Source organism: Nycticebus coucang, chromosome 5 (assembly GCF_027406575.1).
Source record: "Nycticebus coucang isolate mNycCou1 chromosome 5, mNycCou1.pri, whole genome shotgun sequence".
NCBI classification, from domain to species: Eukaryota; Metazoa; Chordata; class Mammalia; order Primates; family Lorisidae; genus Nycticebus; species Nycticebus coucang.
The window spans coordinates 55,000,691-55,026,550 of record NC_069784.1 but is presented as its reverse complement, the minus strand read 5'-3'; the positions used below and the strand labels follow the sequence as shown (position 1 = coordinate 55,026,550).

At 48.1% G+C, this 25,860-nt stretch overlaps 4 protein-coding genes across 10 annotated transcripts; 2 read left to right on the top strand and 2 right to left on the bottom strand.

Moving 5' to 3' along the window:
• The first annotated feature begins 694 nt into the window (after positions 1–694).
• TMOD4 (tropomodulin 4) lies at positions 695–6,024 on the top strand. Of its 2 annotated transcripts, XM_053590779.1 has the most exons (11): positions 737–834; positions 942–998; positions 1,947–2,109; positions 2,307–2,463; positions 2,765–2,881; positions 4,009–4,098; positions 4,275–4,405; positions 4,504–4,611; positions 4,997–5,140; positions 5,376–5,520; positions 5,911–6,024. In XM_053590779.1, the coding sequence occupies exons 3-11, from the start codon at positions 1,987–1,989 to the stop codon at positions 5,931–5,933; spliced, it is 1,038 nt and encodes a 345-aa protein (XP_053446754.1). In that variant the 5' UTR covers positions 737–834; positions 942–998; positions 1,947–1,986; the 3' UTR covers positions 5,934–6,024. The 2 variants fall into 2 exon arrangements, with proteins under 2 accessions (XP_053446753.1, XP_053446754.1); XM_053590778.1 differs by lacking the exon at positions 942–998 and having other exon boundaries at positions 695–834.
• An 837-nt stretch (positions 6,025–6,861) lies between these two features.
• On the bottom strand, positions 6,862–9,699 carry SCNM1 (sodium channel modifier 1). 2 transcript variants are annotated; one of them, XM_053590795.1, is made up of 7 exons: positions 9,540–9,699; positions 9,206–9,276; positions 8,568–8,656; positions 8,380–8,474; positions 8,181–8,269; positions 7,161–7,352; positions 6,862–7,012 (listed from the first exon to the last, which is right to left on the bottom strand). In XM_053590795.1, the coding sequence occupies exons 1-7, from the start codon at positions 9,588–9,590 to the stop codon at positions 6,913–6,915; spliced, it is 687 nt and encodes a 228-aa protein (XP_053446770.1). In that variant the 5' UTR covers positions 9,591–9,699; the 3' UTR covers positions 6,862–6,912. The 2 variants fall into 2 exon arrangements, with proteins under 2 accessions (XP_053446770.1, XP_053446771.1); XM_053590796.1 differs by lacking the exon at positions 9,540–9,699 and adding an exon at positions 9,373–9,512.
• Positions 9,700–9,807: 108 nt separating this feature from the next.
• Positions 9,808–23,738, top strand: LYSMD1 (LysM domain containing 1). 4 transcript variants are annotated; one of them, XR_008380084.1, is made up of 5 exons: positions 9,808–10,657; positions 17,308–17,672; positions 18,621–18,783; positions 20,856–20,902; positions 23,609–23,684. XR_008380084.1 is itself a non-coding variant. In XM_053590798.1 (4 exons), the coding sequence occupies exons 1-3, from the start codon at positions 10,478–10,480 to the stop codon at positions 18,757–18,759; spliced, it is 684 nt and encodes a 227-aa protein (XP_053446773.1). In that variant the 5' UTR covers positions 9,808–10,477; the 3' UTR covers positions 18,760–18,783; positions 23,609–23,629. The 4 variants fall into 4 exon arrangements, 2 of the variants coding, with proteins under 2 accessions (XP_053446773.1, XP_053446772.1); XM_053590798.1 differs by lacking the exon at positions 20,856–20,902 and having other exon boundaries at positions 23,609–23,629; XR_008380083.1 differs by lacking the exon at positions 20,856–20,902 and having other exon boundaries at positions 9,810–10,657; positions 18,621–18,824; positions 23,609–23,738.
• Positions 19,837–24,286, bottom strand: TNFAIP8L2 (TNF alpha induced protein 8 like 2). 2 transcript variants are annotated; one of them, XM_053590792.1, is made up of 2 exons: positions 23,617–24,286; positions 19,837–20,940 (listed from the first exon to the last, which is right to left on the bottom strand). In XM_053590792.1, the coding sequence occupies exons 1-2, from the start codon at positions 23,751–23,753 to the stop codon at positions 20,331–20,333; spliced, it is 747 nt and encodes a 248-aa protein (XP_053446767.1). In that variant the 5' UTR covers positions 23,754–24,286; the 3' UTR covers positions 19,837–20,330. The 2 variants fall into 2 exon arrangements, with proteins under 2 accessions (XP_053446767.1, XP_053446768.1); XM_053590793.1 differs by having other exon boundaries at positions 19,837–20,890; positions 23,617–23,680.
• Between the last annotated feature and the right edge of the window lie 1,574 nt (positions 24,287–25,860).

Sequence of the window (25,860 nt, the reverse complement as noted above, 5' to 3'; positions counted from 1 at the left end):
CCAATGTAGAGTTGGGAGCAAAAAGTATTTGTGAATGTCTCGAGTATGTATGGGTCTTTATATTTACTTGTCAGCATTTATTACAAGTTGTCCTTTTTTTTTTAAAGTTAGTTTTTTGTTTTTTTTTTTAAATTAAGTTTATTTATTTTTGTATTTTTTTGTTGTTGCAGTTTGGCCAGGGCTGGGCCCGAACCCACCACCCTCGGTATATGGGGCCAGCACCCTACTCTCTGAGCCACAGGTACCACCCACAACTTGTCCTTTTTAAATTATAAAGTGTTCATTCCTCCAACTGATTATAAATGCCTTAAAATTAGACACTAAAACAAAATCCTTACACTGAGTTTTTTTTTTTTTTTTTTTTTTGGCCGGGGCTGGGCTTGAACCCGCCACCTCCGGCATATGGGACCGGCGCCCTACCCGTTGAGCCACAGACGCCGCCCCTTACACTGAGTTTTATATCACCTTCTATTTAGTGCTTTGACTACAACAGGCACCAAGTAAGTATGAACCGCCTATGTCTAATAGAGCTGAAGTAATGTCATTAGAGTAATGTCTGTCTAGGACTCCAGCTTGGATGAAAGGAAGGGGAGGAGGTGCCATGGCTGTTAATGTCCACTAGAGGCTCTCAGGGCTGGGCAGGGTGTGGGGGCTGGTATATGTGATCTCCCAGTACCCCCCACCTGGCCAGAGCTAAAATAATAAAATGCTGAGCTCACTGTTCCCCCACCCTTTCCTGGGTGCTGTGCTCCTCCTGCTGTTGAGACAGTGCTCCAGTAGAACAGACAGACCAACCAGCAGGGGGACGTGAGAAGGGAGGTGGCCACAGGACTGGTAGGTGGAGAAGGCTGGGGGCTTGTGGATAAGAGCCTGGTGGGAGATGGGAAAAGAGTAGCTCCTATGGGGAATGATACGGAATTCATCTTTGTCTCTGTCACCAGTGTATGTCCCTGCCACTGTCCGTCTGATCCCTTAACTGTATGGTTTACATCGTCAATGTAAGTTGTCACACACTTTCTGGATCTTTCATATCCAGCATGGTGTGTATGTGTAGCTTGTATGTATTTTTTATATTGTGAAAGATTATGCTAATGAAACTTTCCCACTGTTTTTAGAGAAACTTTACCCTATTTAGAAGGCATTTCCCACCCATTGGTCCGGTGTCACCTTCCTATCCAAAGCTAGAGAAAAATTATGGGAACTCAGTGCCTTCTCCTGAGGGCTTACCACCCTTCCCCCAACCTGGAAGTCCCCCAGCTTTTCTGAGCTGTGTTTTCCCTTAGGATTTAGAATTTTAGCAAATATAGAAAGTGAAATCTTGATCTCTCACAATAAATGAGGAAATTAGGGTAAGTTAAAAGACTGTTTCTTTCCACCTCTAGTTTACCTTTCCTTTAACCAGTTTAGGAAAAAGGCTGGATTATAGGGAAGAGAAGAAATTTCCCTGAAGCTATCTGTCTGCCTTTCAACACGAACTGGGCTAAGGGCCAGCTGTGTTGGCAGGGCTCCCAGCAGCTGTGCTAGGGTGAGAGGCACTGCAGGGTAGGTTATAGGGCAGGGGTACTGCCAGGGTTTCTCTGTCATACAGTGGGAAGACGACAAACCCAGGCTGGATGCCTGGGATCCCCAGTCAGAGTGTCTGGAAGCTGGGGAAGCAGGAAGGAGACTGTAGTTCTTTTTTTTTTTTTTTTTTTGGTTTTTGGCCGGGGCTGGGTTTGAACCCGCCACCTCTGGCATATGGGACCGGCGCCCTACTCCTTGAGCCACAGGCGCCACCCAGGAGACTGTAGTTCTAACTGTAGACGAGCTAACCTTGCCTTCTCGTCCCACCTCCAATTAGATTAATAACCTGCAAGGTATCCAGTCCAATATTCTGCCCCCTGGCTGGTCTCTTCATGTATGTGTCCATCTTTCCATTGTCCAACCACTTTTTACATGTCCCCCAGGCTCTGAGTGCCACATACTGGGGAGGGGTTGGGGGCCATCATGTCATCATACCAGAAGGAACTGGAGAAATACAGAGACATAGATGAAGATGAGATCCTAAGGACCCTGAGCCCTGAGGAGCTGGAGCAGCTGGACTGCGAGCTGCAGGAGATGGACCCTGAGGTAGGGGCTCCAGCATGGGGACCAGAGGCAGTCTCCAGGCATTTGGGAAGGGCTCTGGGTGGCTGAGACCAGGGCTTCCTATAGGACCTGGAGTATAGAAGTGCCAGGAAAAGGTATTTGGAGATCTTTTAGGGAGCCCTAGAAGTACCCCAGGTCAGAGGAGAGGTCTGACTTGCTCCCCAAAACCCATCCCTAAGAACATGCTCCTGCCAGCTGGACTAAGACAACGTGACCAGACAAAGAAGAGCCCAACGGGGCCTCTGGACCGAGAGGCCCTTTTGCAGTACCTGGAGCAGCAGGCACTAGAGGTCAAAGAACGCGATGACTTGGTGCCCTTCACAGGCGAGAAGAAGGGTATGGGGAACCTGACATCCCTGCCTCCCAGACCCAAGTGCTGTCTCACACGTCTCTCCTGCAGCTTCCATGTTGCTTTCTAGCTCCTAGCTCAAGTGTCCTGACATTTGCTTGCCAGCTTGCACCCTTCCATTCTTATGATAGATCAGGGGACCCAGGAGGCCTGAGCTTATATAGGACTCATGCATTCCAGTGTTCCCTAGTGACCCAGCATTTTACCTCCTGGAGAAGGGAAGAAAGCTGGAGGCAGGATATTGGGAGAAACAATTTCTTCCTGAACGACCTTTCACCTCCTCATTAGGGAAACCCTATATTCAGCCCAAGAGGGAAATCCCAGTACAGGAGCAGATCACCCTGGAGCCTGAGCTGGAGGAGGCGCTGGCGCACGCCACTGATGCGGAAATATGTGATATTGCAGGTAGCAGTTGTGGGAAGCTGGGGAGTGGGAGGATGAGGGGAAGGGGGTACTAGCCATGACATGGTCTGGTTGAGGAAGGCCCTGAACCAGGATATGGATATCTGAGAAAGTCTTAGGAAATGGGTTTCTGTTTCTCTTATTATTTGTTTATATGTTCATTTTAAATTTGATAAGTTAGTATCTTAAGCAATTTTACAGGGATTGTAAAAGCAAATAATAGTGGAGCTATTCTGGCTGAAGTCAGGAGGGGGATCTCTGCAGACTCTTACCCTCTAAGTGGCTCCTTGGGGATTTTTCTTTGGCACTTTCCCAGTGTTTATAGAAGGGACCCCTGGGGCTGAGGGAGGGTGGAAAAACCTCTTTGGAAGAGTGGAAGGGGTCAGGCTTTAAATGTGCAGCAGCTTCTGGCCAGACAGCCATGGCTCATGCATGTAATCCTAGTACTCTGGGAGTCTGAGGCGGGTAGATCACTTGAGCTCAAAAGTTTGAAAGCAGCCTGAGCTATAGCGAGACCCCATCTCAGAAAAAAAAAGCAAGGCTGGGCACAGTGGCTCATGCCTGTAATCCTAGCATTGGCATTTCAAGGTGGATGGATTGCTTGCACTCACAAATCCGAGATCAGCCTGAGCAAGAGCAAGACCCTGTCTCTACAAAATGAAAAACTGAGGCAAGAGAATTGCTTGAGCCCAAGATTTGAGGTTGCTGTGAGCTATGATGCCACAGCATTCTACCAAGGGCAACAAAGTGAGACTATCTCCAAAAAAGAAAAGAAAATAGCAGATGTTGGGCGGCGCCTGTGGCTCAGTGAGTAGGGCGCCAGCCCATATTCCGAGGGTGGCGGGTTCAAACCCAGCCCCGGCCAAAGTGCAACAAAAAAATAGCCAGGTGTCGTGGCGGGCACCTGTAGTCCCAGCTGCTTGGGAGGCTGAGGCAAGAGAATCGCGTAAGCCCAAGAGTTAGAGGTTGCTGTGAGCTGTGTGATGTCATGGCACTCTACCCGAGGGTGGTACAGTGAGACCCTGTGTCTACAAAAAAAAAAAAAGAAAATAGCAGATGCAAAATGCAGTAGGTAGGTGCTTGAAACAGATCTCTTCTCACTCCCCGTGCCCTTCTGCTTACCCTCTCAGCAATTCTGGGCATGTACACGTTGATGAGCAACAAGCAGTACTATGACGCCATCTGCAGTGGGGAGATCTGCAACACAGAAGGCATCAGCAGTGAGTGTTGGGGCACAGAAGCTAGGGTACTGGGCAAGCAGTCTTGGAGTCTGGGCAAAGGTAGCAAAGAATGACACGTGAATCTAGGGGAGGACACGTTGCATGAGTGATAAGAGAACAGATAGAAAGGAGACTGGGGGACATCTTGGGTTTCCCTTCCTGCCCTCCCCCACTAGGTGTGGTACAGCCTGACAAGTATAAGCCAGTGCCAGATGAGCCCCCAAATCCTACAAACATTGAGGAGATACTAAAGAGAGTTCGAAGCAATGACAAGGATCTGGAGGAGGTGAACCTCAATAACATACAGGTATTTGACTCCCATTCTCCAAATAGTAAGTAACCCCAGGATAACTCTGCTAGAAGATGAGAGCCTTTAGCCCACTTTTTCCTATTCTCTTCTGACAGGACATCCCAATACCCATGCTAAGTGAGCTGTGTGAGGCAATGAAGACAAATACTTACGTTCGGAACCTCAGTCTAGTGGCCACGAGGAGTGGTGACCCTATCGCCAATGTAAGGCTAGTTGACATCCCCAGCCCTCTCCACACATTGCACATACCCCTAGCAGGGCTGTTACAAAGGGTTGTGTTGGGGGTGCTGTTCCCATCATACTTTCTTAGGGCAGCCCTCCTAGAGACTCCTACCTTCAGTCCTATGACTAACAACTCTGAAATCCTGAGATCATTTTCCCAAAGGGCTACAACCCTAACACCCTCAGCTACAGTGTGCACTTAATCTACCTGCCTTCCCCTAGTCCCTACCTGCATTTGTCTGCCTCTAGCCCCACTTATAGCCCCTCCACAGCTCCTCTCAAAGAGCTGTGTTTCCCTCTTGCTCCTGTTCTTTCCTCAGTCATCTGTGAAACTCCCTAATCCTAACCCAAGTCTCTAATACCCAGGCCGTGGCTGACATGTTGCGTGAGAATCGGAGCCTCCAGAGCCTGAACATCGAATCCAACTTCATTAGCAGCACAGGGCTTATGGCTGTGCTGAAGGCAGTTCGGGAAAATGCCACCCTCACTGAGCTCCGTGTAGACAACCAGGTCAGCATTCCCTTTCCTTGGCCTTAGCATTCAGCTAATGCTCATTTAGCCCCTTCCCAGAGCCTGCCCCTAGGGCAGCTGCCACTTACCTTGTTTGAAGTCTCCTCTTAGTTGTCTCTACAAGAGGAGCCAAGTCAGCGCCTCCCTTCATCCACTCTGGAGCCTCTGGGTGTGTGGTGTGGGACTGTGAACAACCCAGAGGGTGACTAACAGCTTTTGCTTCTCCCTCCCACAGCGTCAATGGCCAGGTGATGCAGTAGAGATGGAGATGGCCACCGTGCTAGAGCAGTGTCCCTCCATTGTCCGCTTTGGCTACCACTTTACACAGCAGGGGCCACGAGCTCGGGCAGCCCAGGCCATGACCAGAAACAATGAACTACGTGAGTAACTGCAGACATGATGTGTGGAGGAGACAGCAGGAAGTACACAAAGGGGTGGATCCTCCTGAAAGCAGACATAGTGACCATAGCCTGGGGTGCCACCAAAGAGATAAAAGTTTAAATCCCATGAGTGATCAGAAAATAGAAAAGTACCCTGCCCCAATATGTACGAGCAGAGAAGTGGAAAGGAAGCTAGAGGTAATAATGCCTATTTGGAGGTGTGGTGTTTTATTTGTGGTATGGTTTCTTGTTAGTGTGGGGTGTCTGGGCCTGTCAGGTGGCCTGAGACACTACCACTTTTGAGTTTAGCTAAGGAACTGGAAAGGAGAATGCCTTTGCAGAGAGCAGGAGCTAGAACAAATACTTAGGTTTACTCTTCCTCCTTTACAGGTCGCCAACAAAAGAAGAGATAACACTGCCACACTGCTTTTCCCAACTAGAGCTCAGAGCAATGGACACTTAAACCCTCATCTATCCCCCTTTCCTGTAAATAAAAGCCCTTCTGTTCACTCTGCCTGCCTCCTTCCTTGGGCTTTGGGGTGGGAATCTTGGCCCTAACCCCCAAGGGTTACTGCCAGTTCATCAGGGGATTATTTATACTCTGGGGATCAGCAGGCAGGGAGGTTCAGGTTACTAGGAGGTTGGTGGGGGAGCTTCCTCCCTTGGTGTTTCCCATAACTCTGCCAATGCCTTTAGTCTCTCCTGCTTTCACAGGGCACTTAGCCTCACCCTGTTTCCAGATGTGGCCAGCCCCCAAAGCCCCCAGGCCTACCCAGTAGCTTCATGTGATATGAAAGAGGAAAGTACTTTTTGAGTGGAGGTGGGGAAGGAGACAGACAACATGAAAGGCAAAGACCTCTTTTTGACTGACTTATTAATAGGGCACCAAGCTGCGTGCAGCTGACGCTTGGCATGACTTTGGTAGAAGGTGGGGGAAGGGTTAGAAATATGGGGAGCTTGGGTGGCACCTGTAGCTCAAGCGGCTAAGGTGCCAGCCACATACACCAGAGCTGGCAGGTTCGAATCCCGCCCAGGCCTGCCAAACAATGACAACTACAACCAAAAAATAGCTGGACGTTGTGGCAGGCGCCTGTAGTCCCAGCTACTTGGGAGGATGAGGGAAGAGAATCGCTTAAACCCAGGAGTTTGAGGTGGCTGTGAGCTGTGACACCACGGCACTCTACCCAGGGTGATAGCTTGAGGCTCTGTCTCAAAAAAAAAAGAAAAAGAAAAAAAAGAAATATGGAGAGCTATGTACTTTGCAGGGAAGGAGTGACCAGGCTGAAATGAACAGATCTGAAATCTTAAGATTGGACTACAACCAGACATGAGGAAAGTTAGGTTGCCAGCACCTGTCGTAGTTTATTTGGGAATTAATGGGTAAAGAAGGTGTCAGTCCAAAGGGAGATCAGGAGGTTCTTCCTCATCAGAGTCAAACTCAACATTTTCATCTTTTACCCATTGACCTCGTCCATCTGGGATCCATCCAGAGCTGTAAACATCAGAAAAAAGAGAATTTGTCAAGAAAGAAGTTCATTAAAAACTTGGTGGCAATAAGAAAAAAATAATTGAATAAGTTTGAAGAAAGGAGAGTCAGAGAGAATAGAGAAAATCTGAGGAAAGTGATTTGGCATATTCACCTTCTAAGGGTAAGATAATGATCCAGGGCTCGTCTTCTTGTGGGGCTCATAGGTGCCGGGGTTAAGACAGTTGCTGATTCCTTCGCCTGTGGGCCAGCGCCAGGCTCAGGTTCCCTACTAGTCTTCCCACTTTGGAGTTGGATCTCTGGGGGAAACATAGGGGAACCGACAGAGGGACCAGGGGCTTCTGATCTGGGTAGAGAAGAATCAGAATCTAAATACAACAAAGGAATGGGCCAACTCTCCTATGACTCCTACCCTCTGAAACAGTGCTTTCTACACTGTGATAGTGAAGATATTAAATATTCTGCATAAAAAAGATTTTGGAATCATGAATTTGGGAAAGGCTAGCTTAAATTATTTTAAGTTTTTAAAATCTTTTTTTTTTTTTGAGACAGAGCCTCAAGCTGTTGCCCTGGGTAGAGTGTGGTGGCATCACAGCTCACAGCAACCTCTAACTCCTGGGCTTAAGCGATTCTCCTGCCTCCACCTTCCAAGTAGCTGGGACTACAGGCGCCTACCACAACGCCCAGCTATTTTTTGGTTGTAGTCATCATTGTTGTTTGGCAGGCCCAGGCTGGATTCGAACCCGCCAGCTCAAGTGTATGTGGCTGGCGCCTTAGGTGCTTGAGCCACAGGCACCGAGCCTATTTTTATTTTTTTTTTTTTATTTTTAAAATCTTAACACTTTGTATAGACCTTGAAATATATAAGTGTTATTCTTCTTCAAGTAGGATTACAAAGTACCTTTCCCAAACTTTTTTTAAAAGCACAAAGTTCTCTTTTTCCTGAAATGCCAATTAACATCTCTAAAATATTAGTATTCCTCAAAATACAAATTGGTTTTGCCTTTTTTTTTTTTTTTTTAGAGATGGGGTCTCCCTCTGGCTCAGGCCAGTCTCAAACCTGTGAGCTCAGGCAATCCACCCACCTTGGCCTCTCAAAATACAATCTGGAAAACAATTTTATAGCCATCTATCTCATGATCCTTCCTACTTCTGGATTTCCCATCCTACAAACCTGTACTTCCGGCGGCAGCGACTATTATACTGGGGAGCTCTGTGCAGAGCTCTCTGGGTGATAAGCCGTGTCTGGGTTAGCAGAGGAGCCTGGTAAGGAGATGGGAGACAGAGTCAGAGCCTTCAGAGGTAGAATGAAATCAAAGCCTGGTGTGTGCAGCCAGGTTCTGCCTAGAACATACCCTCCCTCCTTTTATTACCTCAGCTTTGGTCTCTTCCCTCAAGTCATTCTGCTGTCTTGGATTTTGCTTCATTTCCTTTCCTGGCTGCTTCTTGCCATAGAAAAGCTGCAGGCCTTAGAAGAAAGGGAAAGAGAATTAAAAACACAGCACCAAGAATGGTATCCAGAGATTTATTTTTTATCTTCCCTGTCTTCCCCTAAGCTTACTGGACAGATGTTTCTTGCCTGCACGGTGGGCAGTCAGCATGGCCAGGGTGTCCAGTACAGGTCGGTGGGGACAGATGGCACAAGCAAAACTGGAGAGGGAAAGAAGATAATTGGTCTCAGGAGGGTTGGGGGGGGGTTCCTGCTGTGGGTCCCCCCCTGTCCTAGAAGTCCTTTATAAAGCCCAACTCCCAGGTCTCCTAATCTCCATCTCTTCCAGTCCTCACTCCTCGTCAAAGAATTTAGATCCTCCTGATATTCTCCTCAATAACAAAAGTTTTTTTTTTTTTTGTAGAGACAGAGTCTCACTGTACCGCCCTCGGGTAGAGTGCCGTGGCGTCACACGGCTCACAGCAACCTCTAACTCTTGGGCTTACGCGATTCTCTTGCCTCAGCCTCCCGAGTAGCTGGGACTACAGGCGCCCGCCGCAACGCCCGGCTACTCAATAACAAAAGTTTGTTGAACCCAGCTCAGTGACACCTCTAGCCCCAGATACTTGAGGAGGCTGAAGCGGGAGGATGGCTACAGCCCAGGAATTCAAAGCCCATTTGGACAACACAGTATGACCCCCTCTCAAAAAAAAAAGTTTGTTGAGCCTCTAACCGCAGAACCCTCAGGGTTGATCCACTCTCGCCCTCACCGTCCATCCCGCAGCATGAGCGCCTCATCCTCTGGGATGTAACTAGCCAGGAGGTCTCCGACTCTTCGTTTCTGCAGGGGAGACGAGAAGTCCAGACGGGATCAACGAGACAAGAGGGAGGAGTGGAAAGAAAAGGGTAGGGATGAGGACTCAAATGGAATAAGGACCTAGGGGAGAACAGCGACCAGAAGGAGGAGAAGGGGTCACTGCTGAGCTCTAGTCGCCTGGTTCCCTCCCACACCTCTGAGCTGTTGCCAAAGCAACGAAACGAAGCTCCTTCACAATCTTCAGAGAACAGCTGAAGCTGTTTCAGACCGTCCCCGCTCACGCTTACTTTGAGCACATTGAGTTGACTCCAATCGTCCCCTTCCCTCTTGAAAGACATCACGACTGCGAGTCTCAGAAATGAAAAATTCTTTTGCACCAGTTCAAAGACTCCTGCAGGCCACCGTAGCGCTAGTGGGATAACTTTCCTTTTTCCGTTTTCTTTCCGGTGGGCCTCTGTACTTCCGGGGATGCTCTTCTACGCATGCACTGCGCGGCACGCAAGGCCGGCCTCTGGCGCCAAGGGAGACTGCATTTCCCATGGTGCCCTGCGGCTCCACGGGAGCTGGGCCTTCTGGGAAATGAAGTCTTGTTTTTCAAAGCGCTTGCCGCTCAGGTGGAACCGGGGCCTTGGAGCCTCTGGAGCTACAAGAACCTAGATGTGGAGCAGGAATTTGAGGATGTGATCTTTGTGATGCGGCGCAGGCCTTTGAGAATGTATAAGTGAAAAGTGTACTAAAACGCCCGCGATCGTCACGCGTTCGTCTGCTGCGACAGTCCACCTCGGGTGGGCCATTTGTTCCCGACCCTAGCAGGCGAACCCCAGGACTAGTCGGTGCCGGAATGGGGGGGCGCTCCGAAGCCAGTCTGCTCGACGTGGGGGCAAACTGAAGAGTGTTGAGTAGGGTGTTTAAAATTCAAAGGTCAGAGGTCAGTGTAGAAAAGAGTGTGGGGTCCAAAGTTGGAGGGGTGCTAACTCAGGTAGAGACTGAATACTAAAGGGATAGATTTGTGGGTGAGGGGTTTGGAGAGAGAAGCAGCAGCAAGCTAAGTGCTGAGCGTGGAGCTCTGGGGAGTGGGGAACTTGAGAAGAGAGAAGGGAAAAGAAATCCCTTGAATATCCATTCCCAGACTTCAGGCCTAGAAGAGAGAAGGGGAAAGAAGTCCCCTGAATATCCATTCCCAGACTTCAGCTAGTTGCAACCCTAGCTTCTCAGGGTATCAAAAATGGCTTCACCCTCCAGACAACCCCGCCTCGGGGGATCAGGACTACTTCACGGGAGCCGGGCTCGTTCTTACGGAAGCCTGGTTCAATCGGCCTGCTCCCCAGTAAGGGAAAGACGCCTGGAGCATCATTTGGAGCCTGGAGACACCCTGGCTGGACTAGCACTCAAATACGGGGTGACGGTGAGTCTTTCCTAATTGGAGTACGGAACACCAGTTAGAAGAAATAGTTCTGGGGCAGCGCCTGTGGCTCAGTCGGTAAGGTGCCGGCCCCATATACCAAAGGTGGCGGGTTCAAACCCGGCCCCAGGTCAAACTGCAACCAAAAAAAAAGAAAAGAAATAGTTCTGGAGAGAATGCCCTTTAGGCAACCTCCTCTGGAATTTTTCTCTGTTGTGGTCTGTTGTGCCTTTATCTTTGTATTTTCCCATCTCAGTTTTTTTTTTTTTTTTTTGTAGAGACAGAGTCTCACTTTATGGCCCTCGGTAGAGTGCCGTGGCCTCACACAGCTCACAGCAACCTCCAACTCCTGGGCTTAAGCGATTCTCTTGCCTCAGCCTCCCGAGTAGCTGGGACTACAGGCGTCCGCCACAACGCCCGGCTAGTTTTTGGTTGCAGTTGGGCCGGGGCCGGGTTTGAACCCACCACCCTCAGTATATGGGGCCGGTGCCTCACCGACTGAGCCACAGGCTCAGTTTTGCACCGTCTGGATGGGACAAATGGGTCCTACTATTCCAGTGGAGAGGAGTAGCTCCTGTTTATTATCCCAGACACTAGGCTAGGGGTTTTAGGTGCAGTAGTCCATTGACCCTCGCATCCCTATCAAGTATACAGTTACTGTATCCTTTTTGTAGAAACCGAGACTTAAATTAGTTAGTTTGACCAAGGTCAAATACCTGAGTGTAAGAGTTGGGATTCAAGGCGGCACCTGTGGTCAAGTGGGTAGGGCGCCAGCCCCATACGCCCGAGGTGGTAGGTTTAAACCCAGCCCCAGCCAAAAAGAAAAAAAAAAAAAAAGAGTTGGGATTCAAACAGGTCTGTCTAACTCTGTTAATTAACTACATAGAAAATTTTTAGCTGAGAGTGATTAAAAACGTTTACAGCAAATAATGGAAAGCTGATTTTTAGTTCTCAGTACCTAAAGTGCCTATCTCTTGTTCTTGTTTCCTCCTCCATGATCTGCCTTCTTTCCAGTAAGGTGGCTTCCTTGGTGCAAAAGAGTTACTCTTTGCGCTAGGTATTTCAGGTCATGCTCAGGGAAGACTTGATAGGTGTTAAAATGAACTGCATTAGAATTGATGAGGTTATCTGCTCCTTCCTCACTGCCCCAGCCATATCTTGTTCCATTACACACAAACAAATGTTGAATTTAGCCAACATTTTATGCTTGCTGTTTTTAAAGCGCCTGTGGCTCAGTCGGTGAGGCGCCAGCCCCATATACCGAGGGTGGCGGGTATGATTATTGCAGCTCAATTTATAACTGTCAAGATGTGGAAACAAGCCAAGTGCCCATCAACCCATCATATAGATTAGAAAATTGTGGTACATATATACCATGGTGTTATTCAGCCGTTAAAAAGGATGAGTACTTTACATCTTTTGTATTAACCTGGATGGGGTTGAAACACATTCATCTTAATAAAATATCACAGAATGGAGAAGCAAATATCCAGTATACTCAATACTAATATGAAGCTGGTAGACAAATTAATATACTCCCACGCAAGAGAAAAACTCAATTCAGTTCAAGTTGGATGGAGGGAGGGATAGTGATTGGTGTGCTCCCACCTAATGGGCACAATGTAAGGGTATATGGCACACCTCCTGGGTGCAGGACATAACTACAACAAGGACCTTACCTAGTAAATACAAATATTGTAATCTAATGGTTTCTATGCTCATATTAATCTGAAATTAACACACAAAAAAAGTGGGTATGAAAGTACAGGGCAGCCCCTGGGTCTCAGGATGAGCTCAGGAGGTATGTAACAAAGAAAATTGGGGGCTGGGTGTGGTGTCTCATGCCTATAATCCTAGCACTCTGGGAGGCCGAGGCGGTGGATCGCCTGAGCTCACAAGTTCAAGACCAGCCTGAGCCAGAGCGAGACCTTGTCTCTAAAAATAGCCAGGCACGGTGGGGGCCTGTGGTCCCAGCTACTTGGGAGGCTGAGGCAGGAGAATTGCTTAAGACCAAGACTTTGAGGTTACTGTGAGCTGTGACACCACGGCACTCTATCTAGGGTGACATAGTGAGACTCTATCTCAAAAAAAAAAAAAAACAAAAGACCAGCCTGAGCAAGCACGAGACTCCTCTACTAAAAGTAGAAAAACCATCTGGGCACTGTGGTGGGCACTTATAATCCCAGCTACTCAGAAGGCTTGTTTGAGCCCAAGAGTTTGAGGTTGCTGTGGCCTAGGCTAACTCCATAGCATTCTGCTCAGGGCAACAGGATGAGACTCTGTCTCAATAAAATAAAATAAAATAAAATGACCCAGATGAGAAATATTAAGAGTCTGTTCTAAGCCAATAGTAGTAGACATGAAGATCAGACCAGATGTCACAGAGGTTTTTGAAGCACTTTTGTTGATCTGTTGGTAGGAGTGATGAAAGAAAAGTGTGATTTAAGGATGACATTGATATTTCTACCTTAAAAGGCCCGGTAGATAGATGATGATGCCAGTTGATATATTCAAGAATTATTAAATAGATACAAAATATTTGATCGATGAAATTAAAAAAAATTTTTGTAGAGATGGGGACTCAGTAGGCTGGTCTCAAACTCATGTCCTCAAGCAATCCTCCTTGCCTCAGCTTCCCAAAGTGCTAGAATTATAGGCATGAGCCCTTGTGCCTGGCCAAAATTGTTAATACAGTAGAACCTCTTGTAAGTTGACTGCCCAAGGACCTGTAACAAAATAGTCAACATACGGAGGTCATCAACACAAGGGACCAAGGCCTACTGTATTGATATGTACATGTGGTGCGTGTCCGGTCTATGAAAATTAAGTCAACTTAAGGAGGTGGTCAATGTAGGGAGTTCGTCAACTAAGGAGATGCTACCAGATAATAGTGTGAAAAGCATTCCCAGAAAGAGTGAAAAGGCCCAGGATCCTAGTTCCAGCTCTGGCATTAACTTGCTAGATAATCTTCAGCAAGTAACTTAACCTCTTGAAGCCTGAGGTCCTTGATTTTTTTTTTTTTTGAGACAGAGCCTCAAGCTATCACCCTTAGTACTCAGTACAGTGCTGTGGCATCACAGCTCACAGCAACCTCCAACTCCTGGGCTCAAGCGATTCTCCTGCCTCCACCTCCCAAGTAGCTGGGACTACAGGCGCCCGCCACGATGCCCAGCTATTTTTTGGTTGCAGCCAGCATTATTTGTCGGGCTGGGCTGGATTCTTGAACCCACCAGCTCTGGTGTATGTGGCTGGTGCCTTAGCCGCTTGAGCCACAAGCGCCGAGCCGAGGTCCTTGATTTTTTTTTTTTTTTTGAGACAGAGTCTCACTTTGTTGCCCTTGGTAGAGTGCTGTGGCATCACAGCTCACAGCAACCTCCAGCTCTTGCTCTTAGGTGATTCTCTTGCCTCAGCCTCCCAAGTAGCTGGGATTACAGGTGCCTGCCACAACACCTGACTATTTTTTGTTGTTGTTGTTGCAGTTTGGCCGGGGCGGGTTTGAACCTGCCATCGTTGGCATATGGGGCTGGCACCCTACTCACTGAGCCATAGGCGCCACCTGAGATCCTTGATTTTTGTTTTTTGAGACAGAAGCTCACTTTGTCACAGGCTAGAGTGCTGTGGCCTCACCCAGCTCACAGCAACCTCAAACTCCTGGGCTCAAGCAATCCTCTTGCCTCAGCCCGCAAGTAGCTGTGACTACAGACGCCTGCCAACGCACCACACCTGGCTAATTTTTCTTTCTTTCTTTTTTTTTTTTTTTGTATGGCCCCCGGTAGAGTGCTGTGGCCTCAAACTTGGTTGCAGTTTGGCCGGGGCTGGGTTTGAACCCTCCACCCTCGGTATATGGGGCCGGCGCCCTACCGACTGAGCCACAGGCGCTGTCCAACACACCTGGCTAATTTTTCTAACTTTTTTTGAGTTAAGGTTTTTCTATGGTACTCAGGCTAGTCTTGAACTCCTGGCCTCTAGCAGTCCTCTTGCCTCAGCTTGCCAAAGTGAAAAGGCGCCCAGCCCAGGTCCCCAGGCAGGTCCATGAGACTCTTCAGGGGTCCACAAGTTCAAACTGTTTTTATAGTAGTAGTAAGATGTCACTTTCATAGTAGTAATAAGAATATTCATTCTCATCTTCTCATGAGTGTACAGTGTTTTCCAGAAGCTGCATGATGTGTGATATTGCAGCAGATTGGGTATAGAGACAAATAGAGCAATACTGTTATCTTTTGTTGGGTGAATTACAAAAATGTAAAACAATTCCTATCTACATTTTTTCTTTTGTTTTGAAAAATACAGTTTTTATTTTATTTATTTACTTATTTTTTTTTTGAGACAGAGTCTCAAGCTGTCACCCTGGGTAGAGTGTCATGGCGTCACAGCTCACAGCAACCTCCAACTCTTGGGCTTAAGTGATTCTCTTGCCTCAGCCTCCCTAGCTGGGACCACAGGCGCCTGCCACAACGCCTGGCTATTTTTTGATTGTAGTTGTCATTGTTGTTTGGCAAGCCCAGGCTGGATTCAAACCCTCCAGCTCTGGTGTATGTGGCTGGTGCCTTAGCTGCTTTAGCTACAGGCACCGAGCCGAAAAATACAGTTATTTTTCATTAAAATACATATGTTAACATGAAGTGGGTTACTTTTTTTTTTTTTTTTTTTTGTAGTTTTTGGCCGGGCTGGGTTTGAACCCACCACCTCTGGCATATGGGGCCGGCGCTCTACTCTTTGAGCCACAGGTGCCGCCCGAAGTGGGTTACTTTTAAATACTTAAAAATAATTTCTTAGCAGGCAACGCCTGTGGCTCAGTGAGTAGGGCACTGGCCCCGTATACCGAGGGTAGCAGGTTCAAACCCAGCCCCAGCCAAACTGCAACAAAAAAATAGCTGGGTGAGGGAAGCGCCTGTGGCTCAGTGAGTAGGGCACCAGCCCCATATGCCGAGGGTGGTGGGTTCAAGCCCAGCCCTGGCCAAACTGCAACCAAAAAAATAGCTGGGCGTTGTGGCGGGCGCCTGTGGTCCCAGCTGCTCGGGAGGCTTAGGCAAGAGAATCACGGAAGCCCAAGAGTTAGAGGTTGCTGTGAGCTGTGTGACGCCACGGCACTCTACCCGAGGGCGGTACAGTGAGACTCTGTCTCTACAAAAAAAAAAAAAAAATAGTTGGGTGTTGTGGCGGGCGCTTGTAGTCTCAGCTACTCGGGAGGCTGAGGCAAGAGAATTGCCTAAGCCCAGGAGCTGGAGGTTGCTGTGAACTGTGACACCACAGCACTCCACTGAGGGTGACAAAGTGAGACTCTCTCTCTAAAAATAAATAAATAAATAAATAAATAAAATAATAATAATTTCTTAGCTTTAATCATAATGCCTTTAATAGTGATAACATTTAAATAAATAAAAGCTTTTTTTCCATAATGATTTTTTTTTTTTTTTTTGTGATAGAGTCTCAGGCTGTCGCTCTGGGTAGACTGCTGTGGCATCACAGCACACAGCAACCTCCAACTCTTGGGCTTAAGCAATTCTCTTGCCTCAGCCTCCCAAGTAGGTGGGACTACAGGCGCCTGCCACAACGCCCGGCTATATTTTGGTTGCAGTTGTCGTTGTTGCTTAGCAGACCTGGGCTGAGTTCGAACCTGCTACCCTAGGTATATGTGGCCGGCACCCTTGCCAACTGAGCTACGAGCACCACCATTCCATAATGACTTTTCTTTTCCATGCCTCCCCCAATGTTATCACCCTGCATTTTTTTTTTCGGACAGAGTCTCACTTTCCATAATGATTTTTTAAGATGTAAAAAGATACCAGGCGTGGTGGTTCATGCCTGCAATCCCAGCACTTTGAGAGGTCAAGGTGGGCCAATCACCTGAGCTCACAAGTTCAAGATCAGCCTGAGCTAGAGCATGACCCCATCTCTAAAAATAGCCCGTCTTTGTGGCAGGTGCCTGTATTCCCAGCTACTCTGGAGGCTGAGGCAAGAGAATCAGTTGAGCCCAAGAGTTAGAGGTTGCTGTGAGCTATGGGGCCAGGGCACTCTACTGGGGGCAACAAAGTGAAACTCTGTCTCAAAAAAAAAAGATGTAGGGCGGCATTTGTGATTCAAAGGGGTAGGGCGCCAGCCCCATATGCCAGAGGTGGTGGGTTCAAACCCAGCCCTGGCCAAAAACTGCAAAAAAAAAAAAGGTGTAAAAAGGCCCTGTGACCCAAAATTGTAAAAAGCACTGATCTGTAAGATAGGAAGTATCAGCACTCTGTACTTCAGCTTGGTTGTTTGGGGTCAAATAAGCCTCTGTATGATCACTTTTTTATTTTTATTTTTTTTTGAAACAGAGTCTCACTTTGTCACTCTCAGTAGAGTGCTGTGGTATCATAGCTCACAGCAACCTCAAACTCTTGGTCTCAAGCGATTCTCTGGTCTCAGCCTCCCAAGTAGCTGGGACTACAGGTGCCCACCACAATGCCCGGCTATTTTTACAGAGTGGATCTCGCTCTGGCTCAGGCTGGTCTTGAACCTGTGAGCTCAGGTAATCTACCTGCCTCTGCCTTCCAGAGTGCTAGTATTATAGAAATAAGCCATTGCACCCAGCCATGTATGATCATTTTAAAAAGCTCAAGATGCAATATAAGGTTGATCATTATAACTGTCATTAATTTTGGTGACTTTTTTTAAAGATGGAACAGATTAAGCGTGCAAACCGCCTTTATACTAATGACTCCATCTTCTTGAAGAAGACCCTCTACATCCCCGTCCTGACAGAGCCCAGAGACTTGTTCAATGTTTTGGATTCTGAGGAAGAGAAAAACAGAGAGAAAGAGATACACCCAAGTAAGAATGAAGTTTTGCCACACTCAGCCGAGAGGAAGAAACAAGAGACAGGTTTAGGACGTGCCAATGGCGAAGTCCTCTCTGCACCTGGCCAAGAATCCCCCACACCCATCCACGACCTCTCTGCCTCTGACTTCCTTAAGAAGCTTGATTCACAGATCAGCCTGTCAAAGAAGGCTGCTGCTCAGAAGCTGAAAAAGGGAGAAAGTGGGTGAGTCTTGTATGTTTCCTTGTAAGTTCCTCCATAGACTCCTCCATTCTTCCCCGTCTTACCTAACCACAGACACAAGTAAGTAAGCACAGTTCCAGCAGAAGCAAAGTGATAGCTTTCCCCCAGGTGGCCCCAAGACAGTGAGCAGAGCCTGTGGCTGTTGGAATGGACAGAAGCATTGAGAAGCTGGGTTCTGTGTTCTTTTTTTTTTTTTTTTTTGAGACAGTCTCACTTTGTAGTCCTCGGTAGAGTGCTGTGGCATCACAGCTCACAGTAACCTCCAGCTCTTGGGCTTAGGTGATTTTCTTGCCTCAGCCTCCCAAGTAGCTGGGACTAAAGATGCCCGCCACAATGCCTGGCTAGTTTTTGTTGCAGTTTGGCCTGCTACCCTCAGTATATGGGGCTGGCGCCCTACTCACTGAGCAACAGGCGCCGCCCGTGGGCTCTGTGTTCTTACTGGAGTAAAAAAGTTGACTGCTTTTTCCTGCCTGATCACCCATGAAGGAGCATGAAAATTAGGATTTATTTATCCAGAAGATTTTTTTCTTTTTGTAGAGACAGAGTTTCACTTTATCGCCCTCGGTAGAGTGCCTTGGCATCACACAGCTCACAGCAACCTCAAACTCCTGGGCCTAGGCGATTCTCCTGCCTCAGCCTTCCGAGTAGCTGGGACTACAGGCGCCCGCCACAATGCCCAGCTATTTTTTTTTGTTGTTGCAGTTTGGCCGGGGCCAGGTTTGAACCCGCCACCCTCGGTATATGGGGCCAGCATCCTGCTCACAGGTGCCGCCCTATCCAGAAGATATTGAGATTGATATTGAGATTGTCTTAGAGCAACCAGCTTATGTGTCAGGATAGTAAGACAGCGTCCCATGTACCTCTTCACTTGGCCCATTCTCAGGCTTTTGCTTTGATCTGTCTGTCTTTCTCCCCTTGCATTACCTACAGGGTACCTGAGGAGGATGCAGGACCCCACCTGAGCTCCCCTCGGACACAGCAACGAGCAGTTCTGGGTCCTGTACCGTTGACCCGTACCTCTCGAACCCAGACACTACGGGACCAGGAGGATGAAATCTTCAAACTCTGATGTCCCCAGAACTGATTGAGAGAAGTAAGATGTTGAAAGAACAACTTGAGGAGGAGGAGCCTGAGGTTAGGCTCAAGAGCATGGCTTCCCAGGCCACCTTTTTCCACTCTAGCCATCTTCCCCAGCCTCCTTCTCTGCCGAGAGTTCCTTGACCTGGGGTAGTTTTATTGGTAAGAGTAGGGGATGTGGATTGGACTCCTTTCCAATTCTTGGGCTGAACCTAGAGCTGTCCTTTAGATGTAAAAGACTCTTTTTTCATACATGCTGCCTTTCCTATCCCTCTCACCATTCCCTGGCCTTAAAGCAGGGAAGCAGAGACTCTCTTCAACTTCCTCCTCATCTCCAACTATGTTATCTAATTTATTTGGTGCTATATTGAACTAATATTTATTCACTGTATCCTATTCCTTCTCACTCTTAGCTGAAAAATGGGATTTCGATAGCCCTGGAATGCGGGAGCCCAGGAAGAGTGAGCAAGTACCTGCTGGTCCTCACCTTCCCCATCCTTAGCCAAGGATGTTATTGAGGATGGGGCAACCAGTGATCTACTCCCATCACAGAAAATGGCAGATGGTGCCAGGCCTTTTCCTCAGTCATAAAGTAAAGGATTCAAGTTCAGTCTTGACTAACTCCCTGTGACTTTCCCACAACTCTAGCTCTGAGAAAAGTAGCACTGTAGGGATCTGAACTCTCCATTCCAACAGTTCACCCTTCTAACCTGTTCCTCTGCTCAGCTTATGAGGGGCTAAGGGATGGAAGGATTTCCTTGGAGCTTGAAGAGGACAGTTGAGGGGATCTCTTTGTTATACCCTCTTTCCACCAGAGCCTGCCTGCCAATGCCTTGCCCCTCACTGTGTATTTATTTGCACTTTGTAGCACTGGTCTGTGGTACAGTTATATTTTTTGTTTGTTTCTTAAACAGAAGTAGGCAAGGGAACCTCAGTGATACTGGAAATATGCCTCAGCCTCCTGTATGGAAGTGGTGAGAGGTGAGATGAGTGGTGTTTAGATACCGTCTTTCCTCTGTGATGATCACAAGGTGTAAGAAGCTGGAGAGATTAAATGTTGAGCCCCATGCATGTTGCAGTAGTTTTATTTCCCCTAAGAGAATCTCCCTTGCCCTGGCCCCTTCTTCCTGCACTGTGGAGCAGAGCCTCCAGTATCTGTCCAAGCTATGTCTCTAAGGGCCACCTTCCCCACTTCTGTCTTCAGTGTCCCAGTGGGGTTATATGGGTGCTTTCCCCTTCCCTGGTTCAGAGGGTGGGGGGAGCCTTGCTTGTTTCAGAAGTCCCTTGTAGGAGATATAGAGATCCAAGTTTCATTTCGCCTTTTCACACAGCTCTGTTTCCTGTCCTGGGGCTTGAGTGGGAGAGGGCCCTCACCCCTTAGCATTGCTCCTTCTCCACCAACAGTTTGGGGGTGGGGTGGTCTCAGAGTCAAAAGTGCTCTTGGGAAAGAATGAAGCCTGAGTACTGAAAGGTTAGTGCAGGTGAGCAGGGTAGGAAGCCCACTATCTGTTGTTTTCTCACTCAGCCATTTTGCTGAGCTGGAATATGCTGGGCCCAGGGCTCTCAGAGCTTCCCCTCATCCAGCAGCTTCCTGAGCCCATCACAGATCTTGCCAAGGTGCTGAGTGAACTCAGGCCCGTAGAGGGCTGTGAGCAGGCCTGGGTCAGAAAAGTGATCAAACACGTGGCGGATGCGGCCGTGTGACTTGGGTGTGAGATGGTGCTCCACCAACTCCAGCAGCACATCCCGACACTCGGTCAGCAGGTCTGCCAGAACAGCAGCCTCAAAGGTGAAGTCCACCTCACCAAAGCTAAGTGCTGTCATGGCCCCTTGCCGCAGCTTCTCACGAAAGCGGGTAGCCAGGGCCAGTTCACTGGAGCCAAAGCAGCCACTGCGGTGCAGCACGGCCACCTTGACAGCCACCTTGATCAGGTCCTTGATAACCCGCTGGGCCTGGGGCCGGCTGCGCGTGTACTCCTTGGACACACGGTAGAGCTCATCTAGCACCTCACTGCTTGTTTCATCAATGAAGAGATGAGCTACAGACCGACCTGCCATCTTACTCAGTAGCTTCTTCTCTGCTTGCAGTGCCAGACTCTTGGAGCTAAAGGACTCCATGGTTCCTGGGAAGTGAGGTATGTGGTCAGTCACTGGAAAAAGGCCACAGGCTTCCCTAAAAAGAGAGAGATGGTTTTTCCCTTTCTGTTGCTTCTTTGATTTCTGTCTCATCCTTATCCGTTTGTCATCTCTTTCCAGACTCATCCCTGTGTCTCTTTTTTTTTTTTTTTTGAGACAGAGTCTCACTTTGTCACCCTTGGTAAGTGCCGTGGCATCATAGCTCACTACAACCTCAAAGTCTAGGGCTCCAGCAATTTTCTTGCCTCAGCATCCTGAGTAGCTGGGACTACAGACACCTGCCACAATGCCTGGCTATCTTTATTTATATTTATTTATTTATGACAGAGTCTCACTATGTTGCCCTCAGTAGAGTGCGTGGTGTCACAGCTCACAGCAACCTCAAACTCTTGGGCTTAAGTGATTCTCTTGCCTCAGCCTCCCAAGTAGCTGGGACTACAGGTGTCCGCCATAACACCCAGCTATTTTTTATTTGTCATTGTTATTTAGCAGGCTGGGGCCAAGTTCAAACCCTCAAGCCTGGGTGCATGTGGCTGGCGCCCTACCCACTGAGCTATGGGCGCCGCCCCTTATTTTTAGAGATGAAGTCTCGCTCTTGCTCAGGCTGGTCTTGAACCTGTGAGCTCAGGGTGATCCACCTGCCTCGGCCTCCCAGAGTGCTAGGATTACAGGTGTGAGCCACCGTGCCCAATCTCATCCCCTGTGTCTTTTTCCTCCTTTTCTCCTTTAGCACTGTGGGAAATCTTGATCTCCACAATAGCCAAGTAGATATTGATAGCTCTGGCTGGAAGAAGGTGGTCACACACCCATGAATACCCCACCATGAGTGAACTCTCAAATGGAATAGGCTATTGCTGCCACAGTGGAGAAGGTAGGGCTTACCTGGCCGATAATTCTTACAACTACTATCTTTGAACAGTATGTATCATACATCTATGGGGTGTAGGTATCATTATCCTTATTTTACAGCTGAAAAAATTGAAGTTTATGTTCAATAATATACCTCAGATCAAACACAACTATTTTCCTGGCCCCAAAAGCTCAGGTTCAGTGTCTGTAGCTCAGTGGTTAGGGTGCTGGCCACATGCACCGGGGCTGGTGGGTTCAAACCCCGCCCAGGCCTGCTAAACAATGATAACAACAACAACAAAATAGATAGCTGGGCATTGTGGTGGGTACCTGTAGTTACTTGGGAGGCTGAGGCAAGAGAATCATTTAAGCCCAAGAGTTTGAGCTTGCTGTAAGCTGTGATGGTATGGAACTCTACAGAGGATGACATAGTGAGATCCTCTCTCTCAAAAAAAAAAGTTCCTGTCATCTAATGTACTGTCTTGCCTTTAAAGAAGTGAAGAAACATAGGAGCCCCACAAGTCCTAATAAGAATAACTTACTGAGGACCGATGATGTGCTGAGTGCTTTATGTTAATCACCTCTATAAGGTAGTAGGTACCACATTTTGCAATGAGAAAACCGAAGCTAAGTGAAATTAAGCTGGCAGCACCCGTAGCTCAGTGAGTAGGGCCCCAGCCACATACACAGGCTGGCGAGTTTGAACCTGGGCCGGGCCTGCTAAACAACAATGACAACTGCAACCAAAAAATAGCTGGACGTTGTGGGGGGCACCTGTAGTCCCAGCTACTTGGGAGGCTAAGACAAGAGAATCACTTAAGCCCAAGAGTGTGAGGTTGCTGTGAGCTGTGACGGCCCGGCACTCTACCCAGGGTGACAGCTTGAGACTCTGTCTCAAAAAAAACAAAAAGAGAAATTAAGCAATTTGGCTTAAGTCACTAGTAAATGATTAAATTGAGTTTAAAACCACAAAATACAAAGAAAACCTCTTTCCCCGTGATGGTCTCAGTGAGGGTGAAGCGCTCTGAGGATGCCTGAGGAATAAGCAACTCGGGAAGGGGAGACAACACTAAGGTCTACAGTCTCCTGCTGATTGACCTGAGGACCCTCCTGGTGATGAATAAGCTGTGTCTGTCCAGGCTTCACTCCCCATGGCGTTTGCTTGTGGTTCTTCTGGTTGTTTTGTTTCTTACTTCCCCCTCCCCTGCTTTGCAGGATGTGGCTGTGACCGCAGTGAGGAGCAGCCTCACCCTCTCCCCCAAACCAAAATGGGAGTCTGAAGAGGCAGGGGAGATTGGTGACTGTGGGTGTTTTTTACCCAGCTAAATCATTCCAGTGGGAACCTAGAACCCTGTTTTGCTCCCTGGCTTGCCCTGGGCTTTCTAGGCCATGCTCCCCTCTGGAAGAGGAGATTGCTCCGTGTGGGCCTTCCTTCCTCCTTGGCCTTCCTTTTACCCAGCTCTCCATTGCCTCCATTGCCATCTCACATTTGATCCACTGTCCTCTCCCTTTATCTGTTTTGGACTCCCTTTTTTTCTTGTCCTCCCCCATGGTCCTCTGGCCTGGACATGCTTTCCCTCTGGCCCTTACCCATCTATCTCCATGTCTCTGGGATTTCATTACATTTCTCTGTCACACGCCCACATCCATCCCCATCCCTCAATCCTGCCACTCACTCCCATCCCAAACCAGGTCTTTTTTTAAGAGGCTGCCTTGCCACTGGGTGAAACTAAAACTCCTTGGGGGCTCAAGAACTCTGCAAATGAGAGTTTCACAATTTGGGAAGCTAAGGCTGAAAGAGCTGGGGTCCTTTCTGCTACCATCACCCCTGAAGTCTACCCTTCTGTTCTTGCCAGTCCCTCACCTGCTGCACTGGGTGCCAGTCTTGCCTTGGATGTTCCCGGACCGGAGGGCTGACAGAATGGAGAAGCTCCCCAGCCAGGGCCCCTCTGGCCCCACCCCTTTGCCCCGCCTACCCACTCTGCCCAACCTCCGGTTCATCACCCCTGTCACCAAGTCCTATGGCCCAGGAGCAATCTAGAAAAAAATTTGACAAAGGTCAAAAAGAATAGAATTCTGTGGAAAAGTCTTGATTCTTGAGGTATGGAGGAGGGGTTTGCCCATCCCCCAGTCTCAAATTATCTGCCTCTTTCTTTTCTTGCCACCCAGTTCCTTGAGATCTGGTTCTTACATTTCTATAGTACTGGATAGAATGGAAATTCCACACTGCTGGAGGTCATTGGGGGAAAATTCTGAAGTTTGAAGGATGGTGTTGGCAGGGGGTTGGGGGTGCGGGGAGGAGGAGCAGTGTTAACCACAGCTTATTCTTCCAGTGCCTGGCAGGTAAGGGTGCATATGGGAGGGAGGAAGGTACTGGGGCCAGTGCTGCTTAACTATGTATGACCAACAGGTGTCAGCACAGTGCTGAATGACTAGACTCAGAGGACCCCCCACCCCCACTCCCACCCCCCACTGAGCTTTGTGTTATAACTGACTGCCAAAGTGACACAAAAATGAGAGGGAAATCACAACTCCTGAATGTGGTGAAAATATTTATCATCAAGAATCTTACAGGCGGGCGGTGCCTGTGGCTCAGCGGGTAGGGCGCCGGCCCCATATGCCGAGGGTGGCGGGTTCAAACCCAGCCCCGGCCAAACTGCAACAAAAAAATAGCCGGGCGTTGTGGCGGGTGCCTGTAGTCCCAGCTACTCGGGAGGCTGAGGCAAGAGAATTGCCTAAGCCCAAGGATTTGGAGGTTGCTGTGAGCTGTGTGACGCCACGGCACTCTACCGAGGGCGATAAGGTGAGACTCTGTCTCTACAAAAAAAAAAAAAAAAAAAAAAAAGATAAAAAGAATCTTACAGGCCAGGCAAAGTGGCTCACCCCTGTAATCCTAACACTCTGGGAGACCAAGGCAAGAGGACTGCTTGAGGCTAGGAGTTCCAGACAAACCTGAGCAATAGTGAGACCTTGTCTTAAAATTTAAAATTTAAATAAAAAAAAAAATTTAGAACTTGTCTAAAAATTAAAAAAAAAAAATTACCTGGTCATGGTGGCACCTGTAGTTCCTGCTACTCAGGAGGCTAAAATAGGAGGATCGCTTGAGCCCAGGAGTTTGAGGTTGCATTGAGCTAGGATGAGGTTACTGTACTCCATACTGTACTCTCAGAGAGATAAACTTATGTATACATAGCTATGGTGCAAGTCACACAATGCTAATAACCTTAATAGAGGTTTAAAGAATTAGGAAAATAGCCTGTAATCTAGCCCTCTGGGAGGCCAAGGCGGGTGGATCGCTTGAGCTCACGAGTTTGAGACCAGCTTGAGCAAAAGCGAGACCCCCATCTCTAAAAAATAGCCCGGCAGGCATCTGTAGTCCCATGTACTTGAGAGGCTGAAGTAAGGGGATCGCTTGAGCCCAAGAGTTTGAGGTTACTATGAATTATGACACCCCAGCACTCTACTTCCCCGTCAAAAAAAGAAATAAAGAAGCTTAGATTAATTCTGAAGGGCTTAAGAGGATGGATTCAACTACTTATTTTTATTTATTTATTTATTATTATTTTTTTTTTGTAGAGACAGAGTCTCACTTTATGGCCCTCGGTAGAGTGCCATGGCCTCACACAGCTCACAGCAACCTCCAACTCCTGGGCTTAAGCGATTCTCTTGCCTCAGCCTCCCAAGTAGCTGGGACTACAGGTGCCCGCCACAACACCCAGCTATTTTTTTGGTTGCAGTTCAGCCAGGGCCGGGTTTGAACCCGCCACCCTCGGTATATGGGGCCGGCGCCTTACCAACTGAGCCACGGGCGCCGCCCGGATTCAACTACTTATTAACTAAAGATAGGGAAGAAATGCTTCCCAGGTAAGGGGGCAGGAGTAGATATAATACAGGGCATTCTCAACAGGTGGTGATTTATTTTATATGTCTGGAGCACAAACTGTTCAAGAGATAAAGTGAAGTAAAAAGACTAGATCATGGTAAGCTTTAAAGAAATTGCTCAACAGTGCAGCCTTTTCCTATAGGTAGTGGGGTGGCATTAAAGGTTTTTGATCAGGGGAGTGAAATAATTAGCTCAATGGGAATGTCTTAGATGCTTTAATAGATG

Excerpts from the sequence above, each read along its gene's own strand:
- LYSMD1 (XM_053590798.1), top strand. The coding sequence starts at position 10,478 with ATGGCTTCACCCTCCAGACAACCCCGCCTCGGGGGATCAGGACTACTT. Across the intron at positions 10,658-17,307 it reads CACTCAAATACGGGGTGACG|ATGGAACAGATTAAGCGTGC; the intron begins GTGAGTCTTTCC and ends CTTTTTTTAAAG. Across the intron at positions 17,673-18,620 it reads CTGAAAAAGGGAGAAAGTGG|GGTACCTGAGGAGGATGCAG; the intron begins GTGAGTCTTGTA and ends CATTACCTACAG.
- TMOD4 (XM_053590778.1), top strand. The coding sequence starts at position 1,987 with ATGTCATCATACCAGAAGGAACTGGAGAAATACAGAGACATAGATGAA. Across the intron at positions 2,882-4,008 it reads GGAAATATGTGATATTGCAG|CAATTCTGGGCATGTACACG; the intron begins GTAGCAGTTGTG and ends TTACCCTCTCAG. Across the intron at positions 4,612-4,996 it reads GTGGTGACCCTATCGCCAAT|GCCGTGGCTGACATGTTGCG; the intron begins GTAAGGCTAGTT and ends TCTAATACCCAG.
- TNFAIP8L2 (XM_053590792.1), bottom strand. The coding sequence starts at position 23,753 with ATGAACCGGAGGTTGGGCAGAGTGGGTAGGCGGGGCAAAGGGGTGGGG. Across the intron at positions 20,941-23,616 it reads ACTGGCACCCAGTGCAGCAG|GGAAGCCTGTGGCCTTTTTC; the intron begins GTGAGGGACTGG and ends CTCTCTTTTTAG.
- SCNM1 (XM_053590795.1), bottom strand. The coding sequence starts at position 9,590 with ATGTCTTTCAAGAGGGAAGGGGACGATTGGAGTCAACTCAATGTGCTC. Across the intron at positions 8,657-9,205 it reads CTCATGCTGCGGGATGGACG|TTTTGCTTGTGCCATCTGTC; the intron begins GTGAGGGCGAGA and ends TTCCCTCTCCAG. Across the intron at positions 7,353-8,180 it reads CGCTGCCGCCGGAAGTACAG|ATCAGAAGCCCCTGGTCCCT; the intron begins GTTTGTAGGATG and ends TTCTCTACCCAG.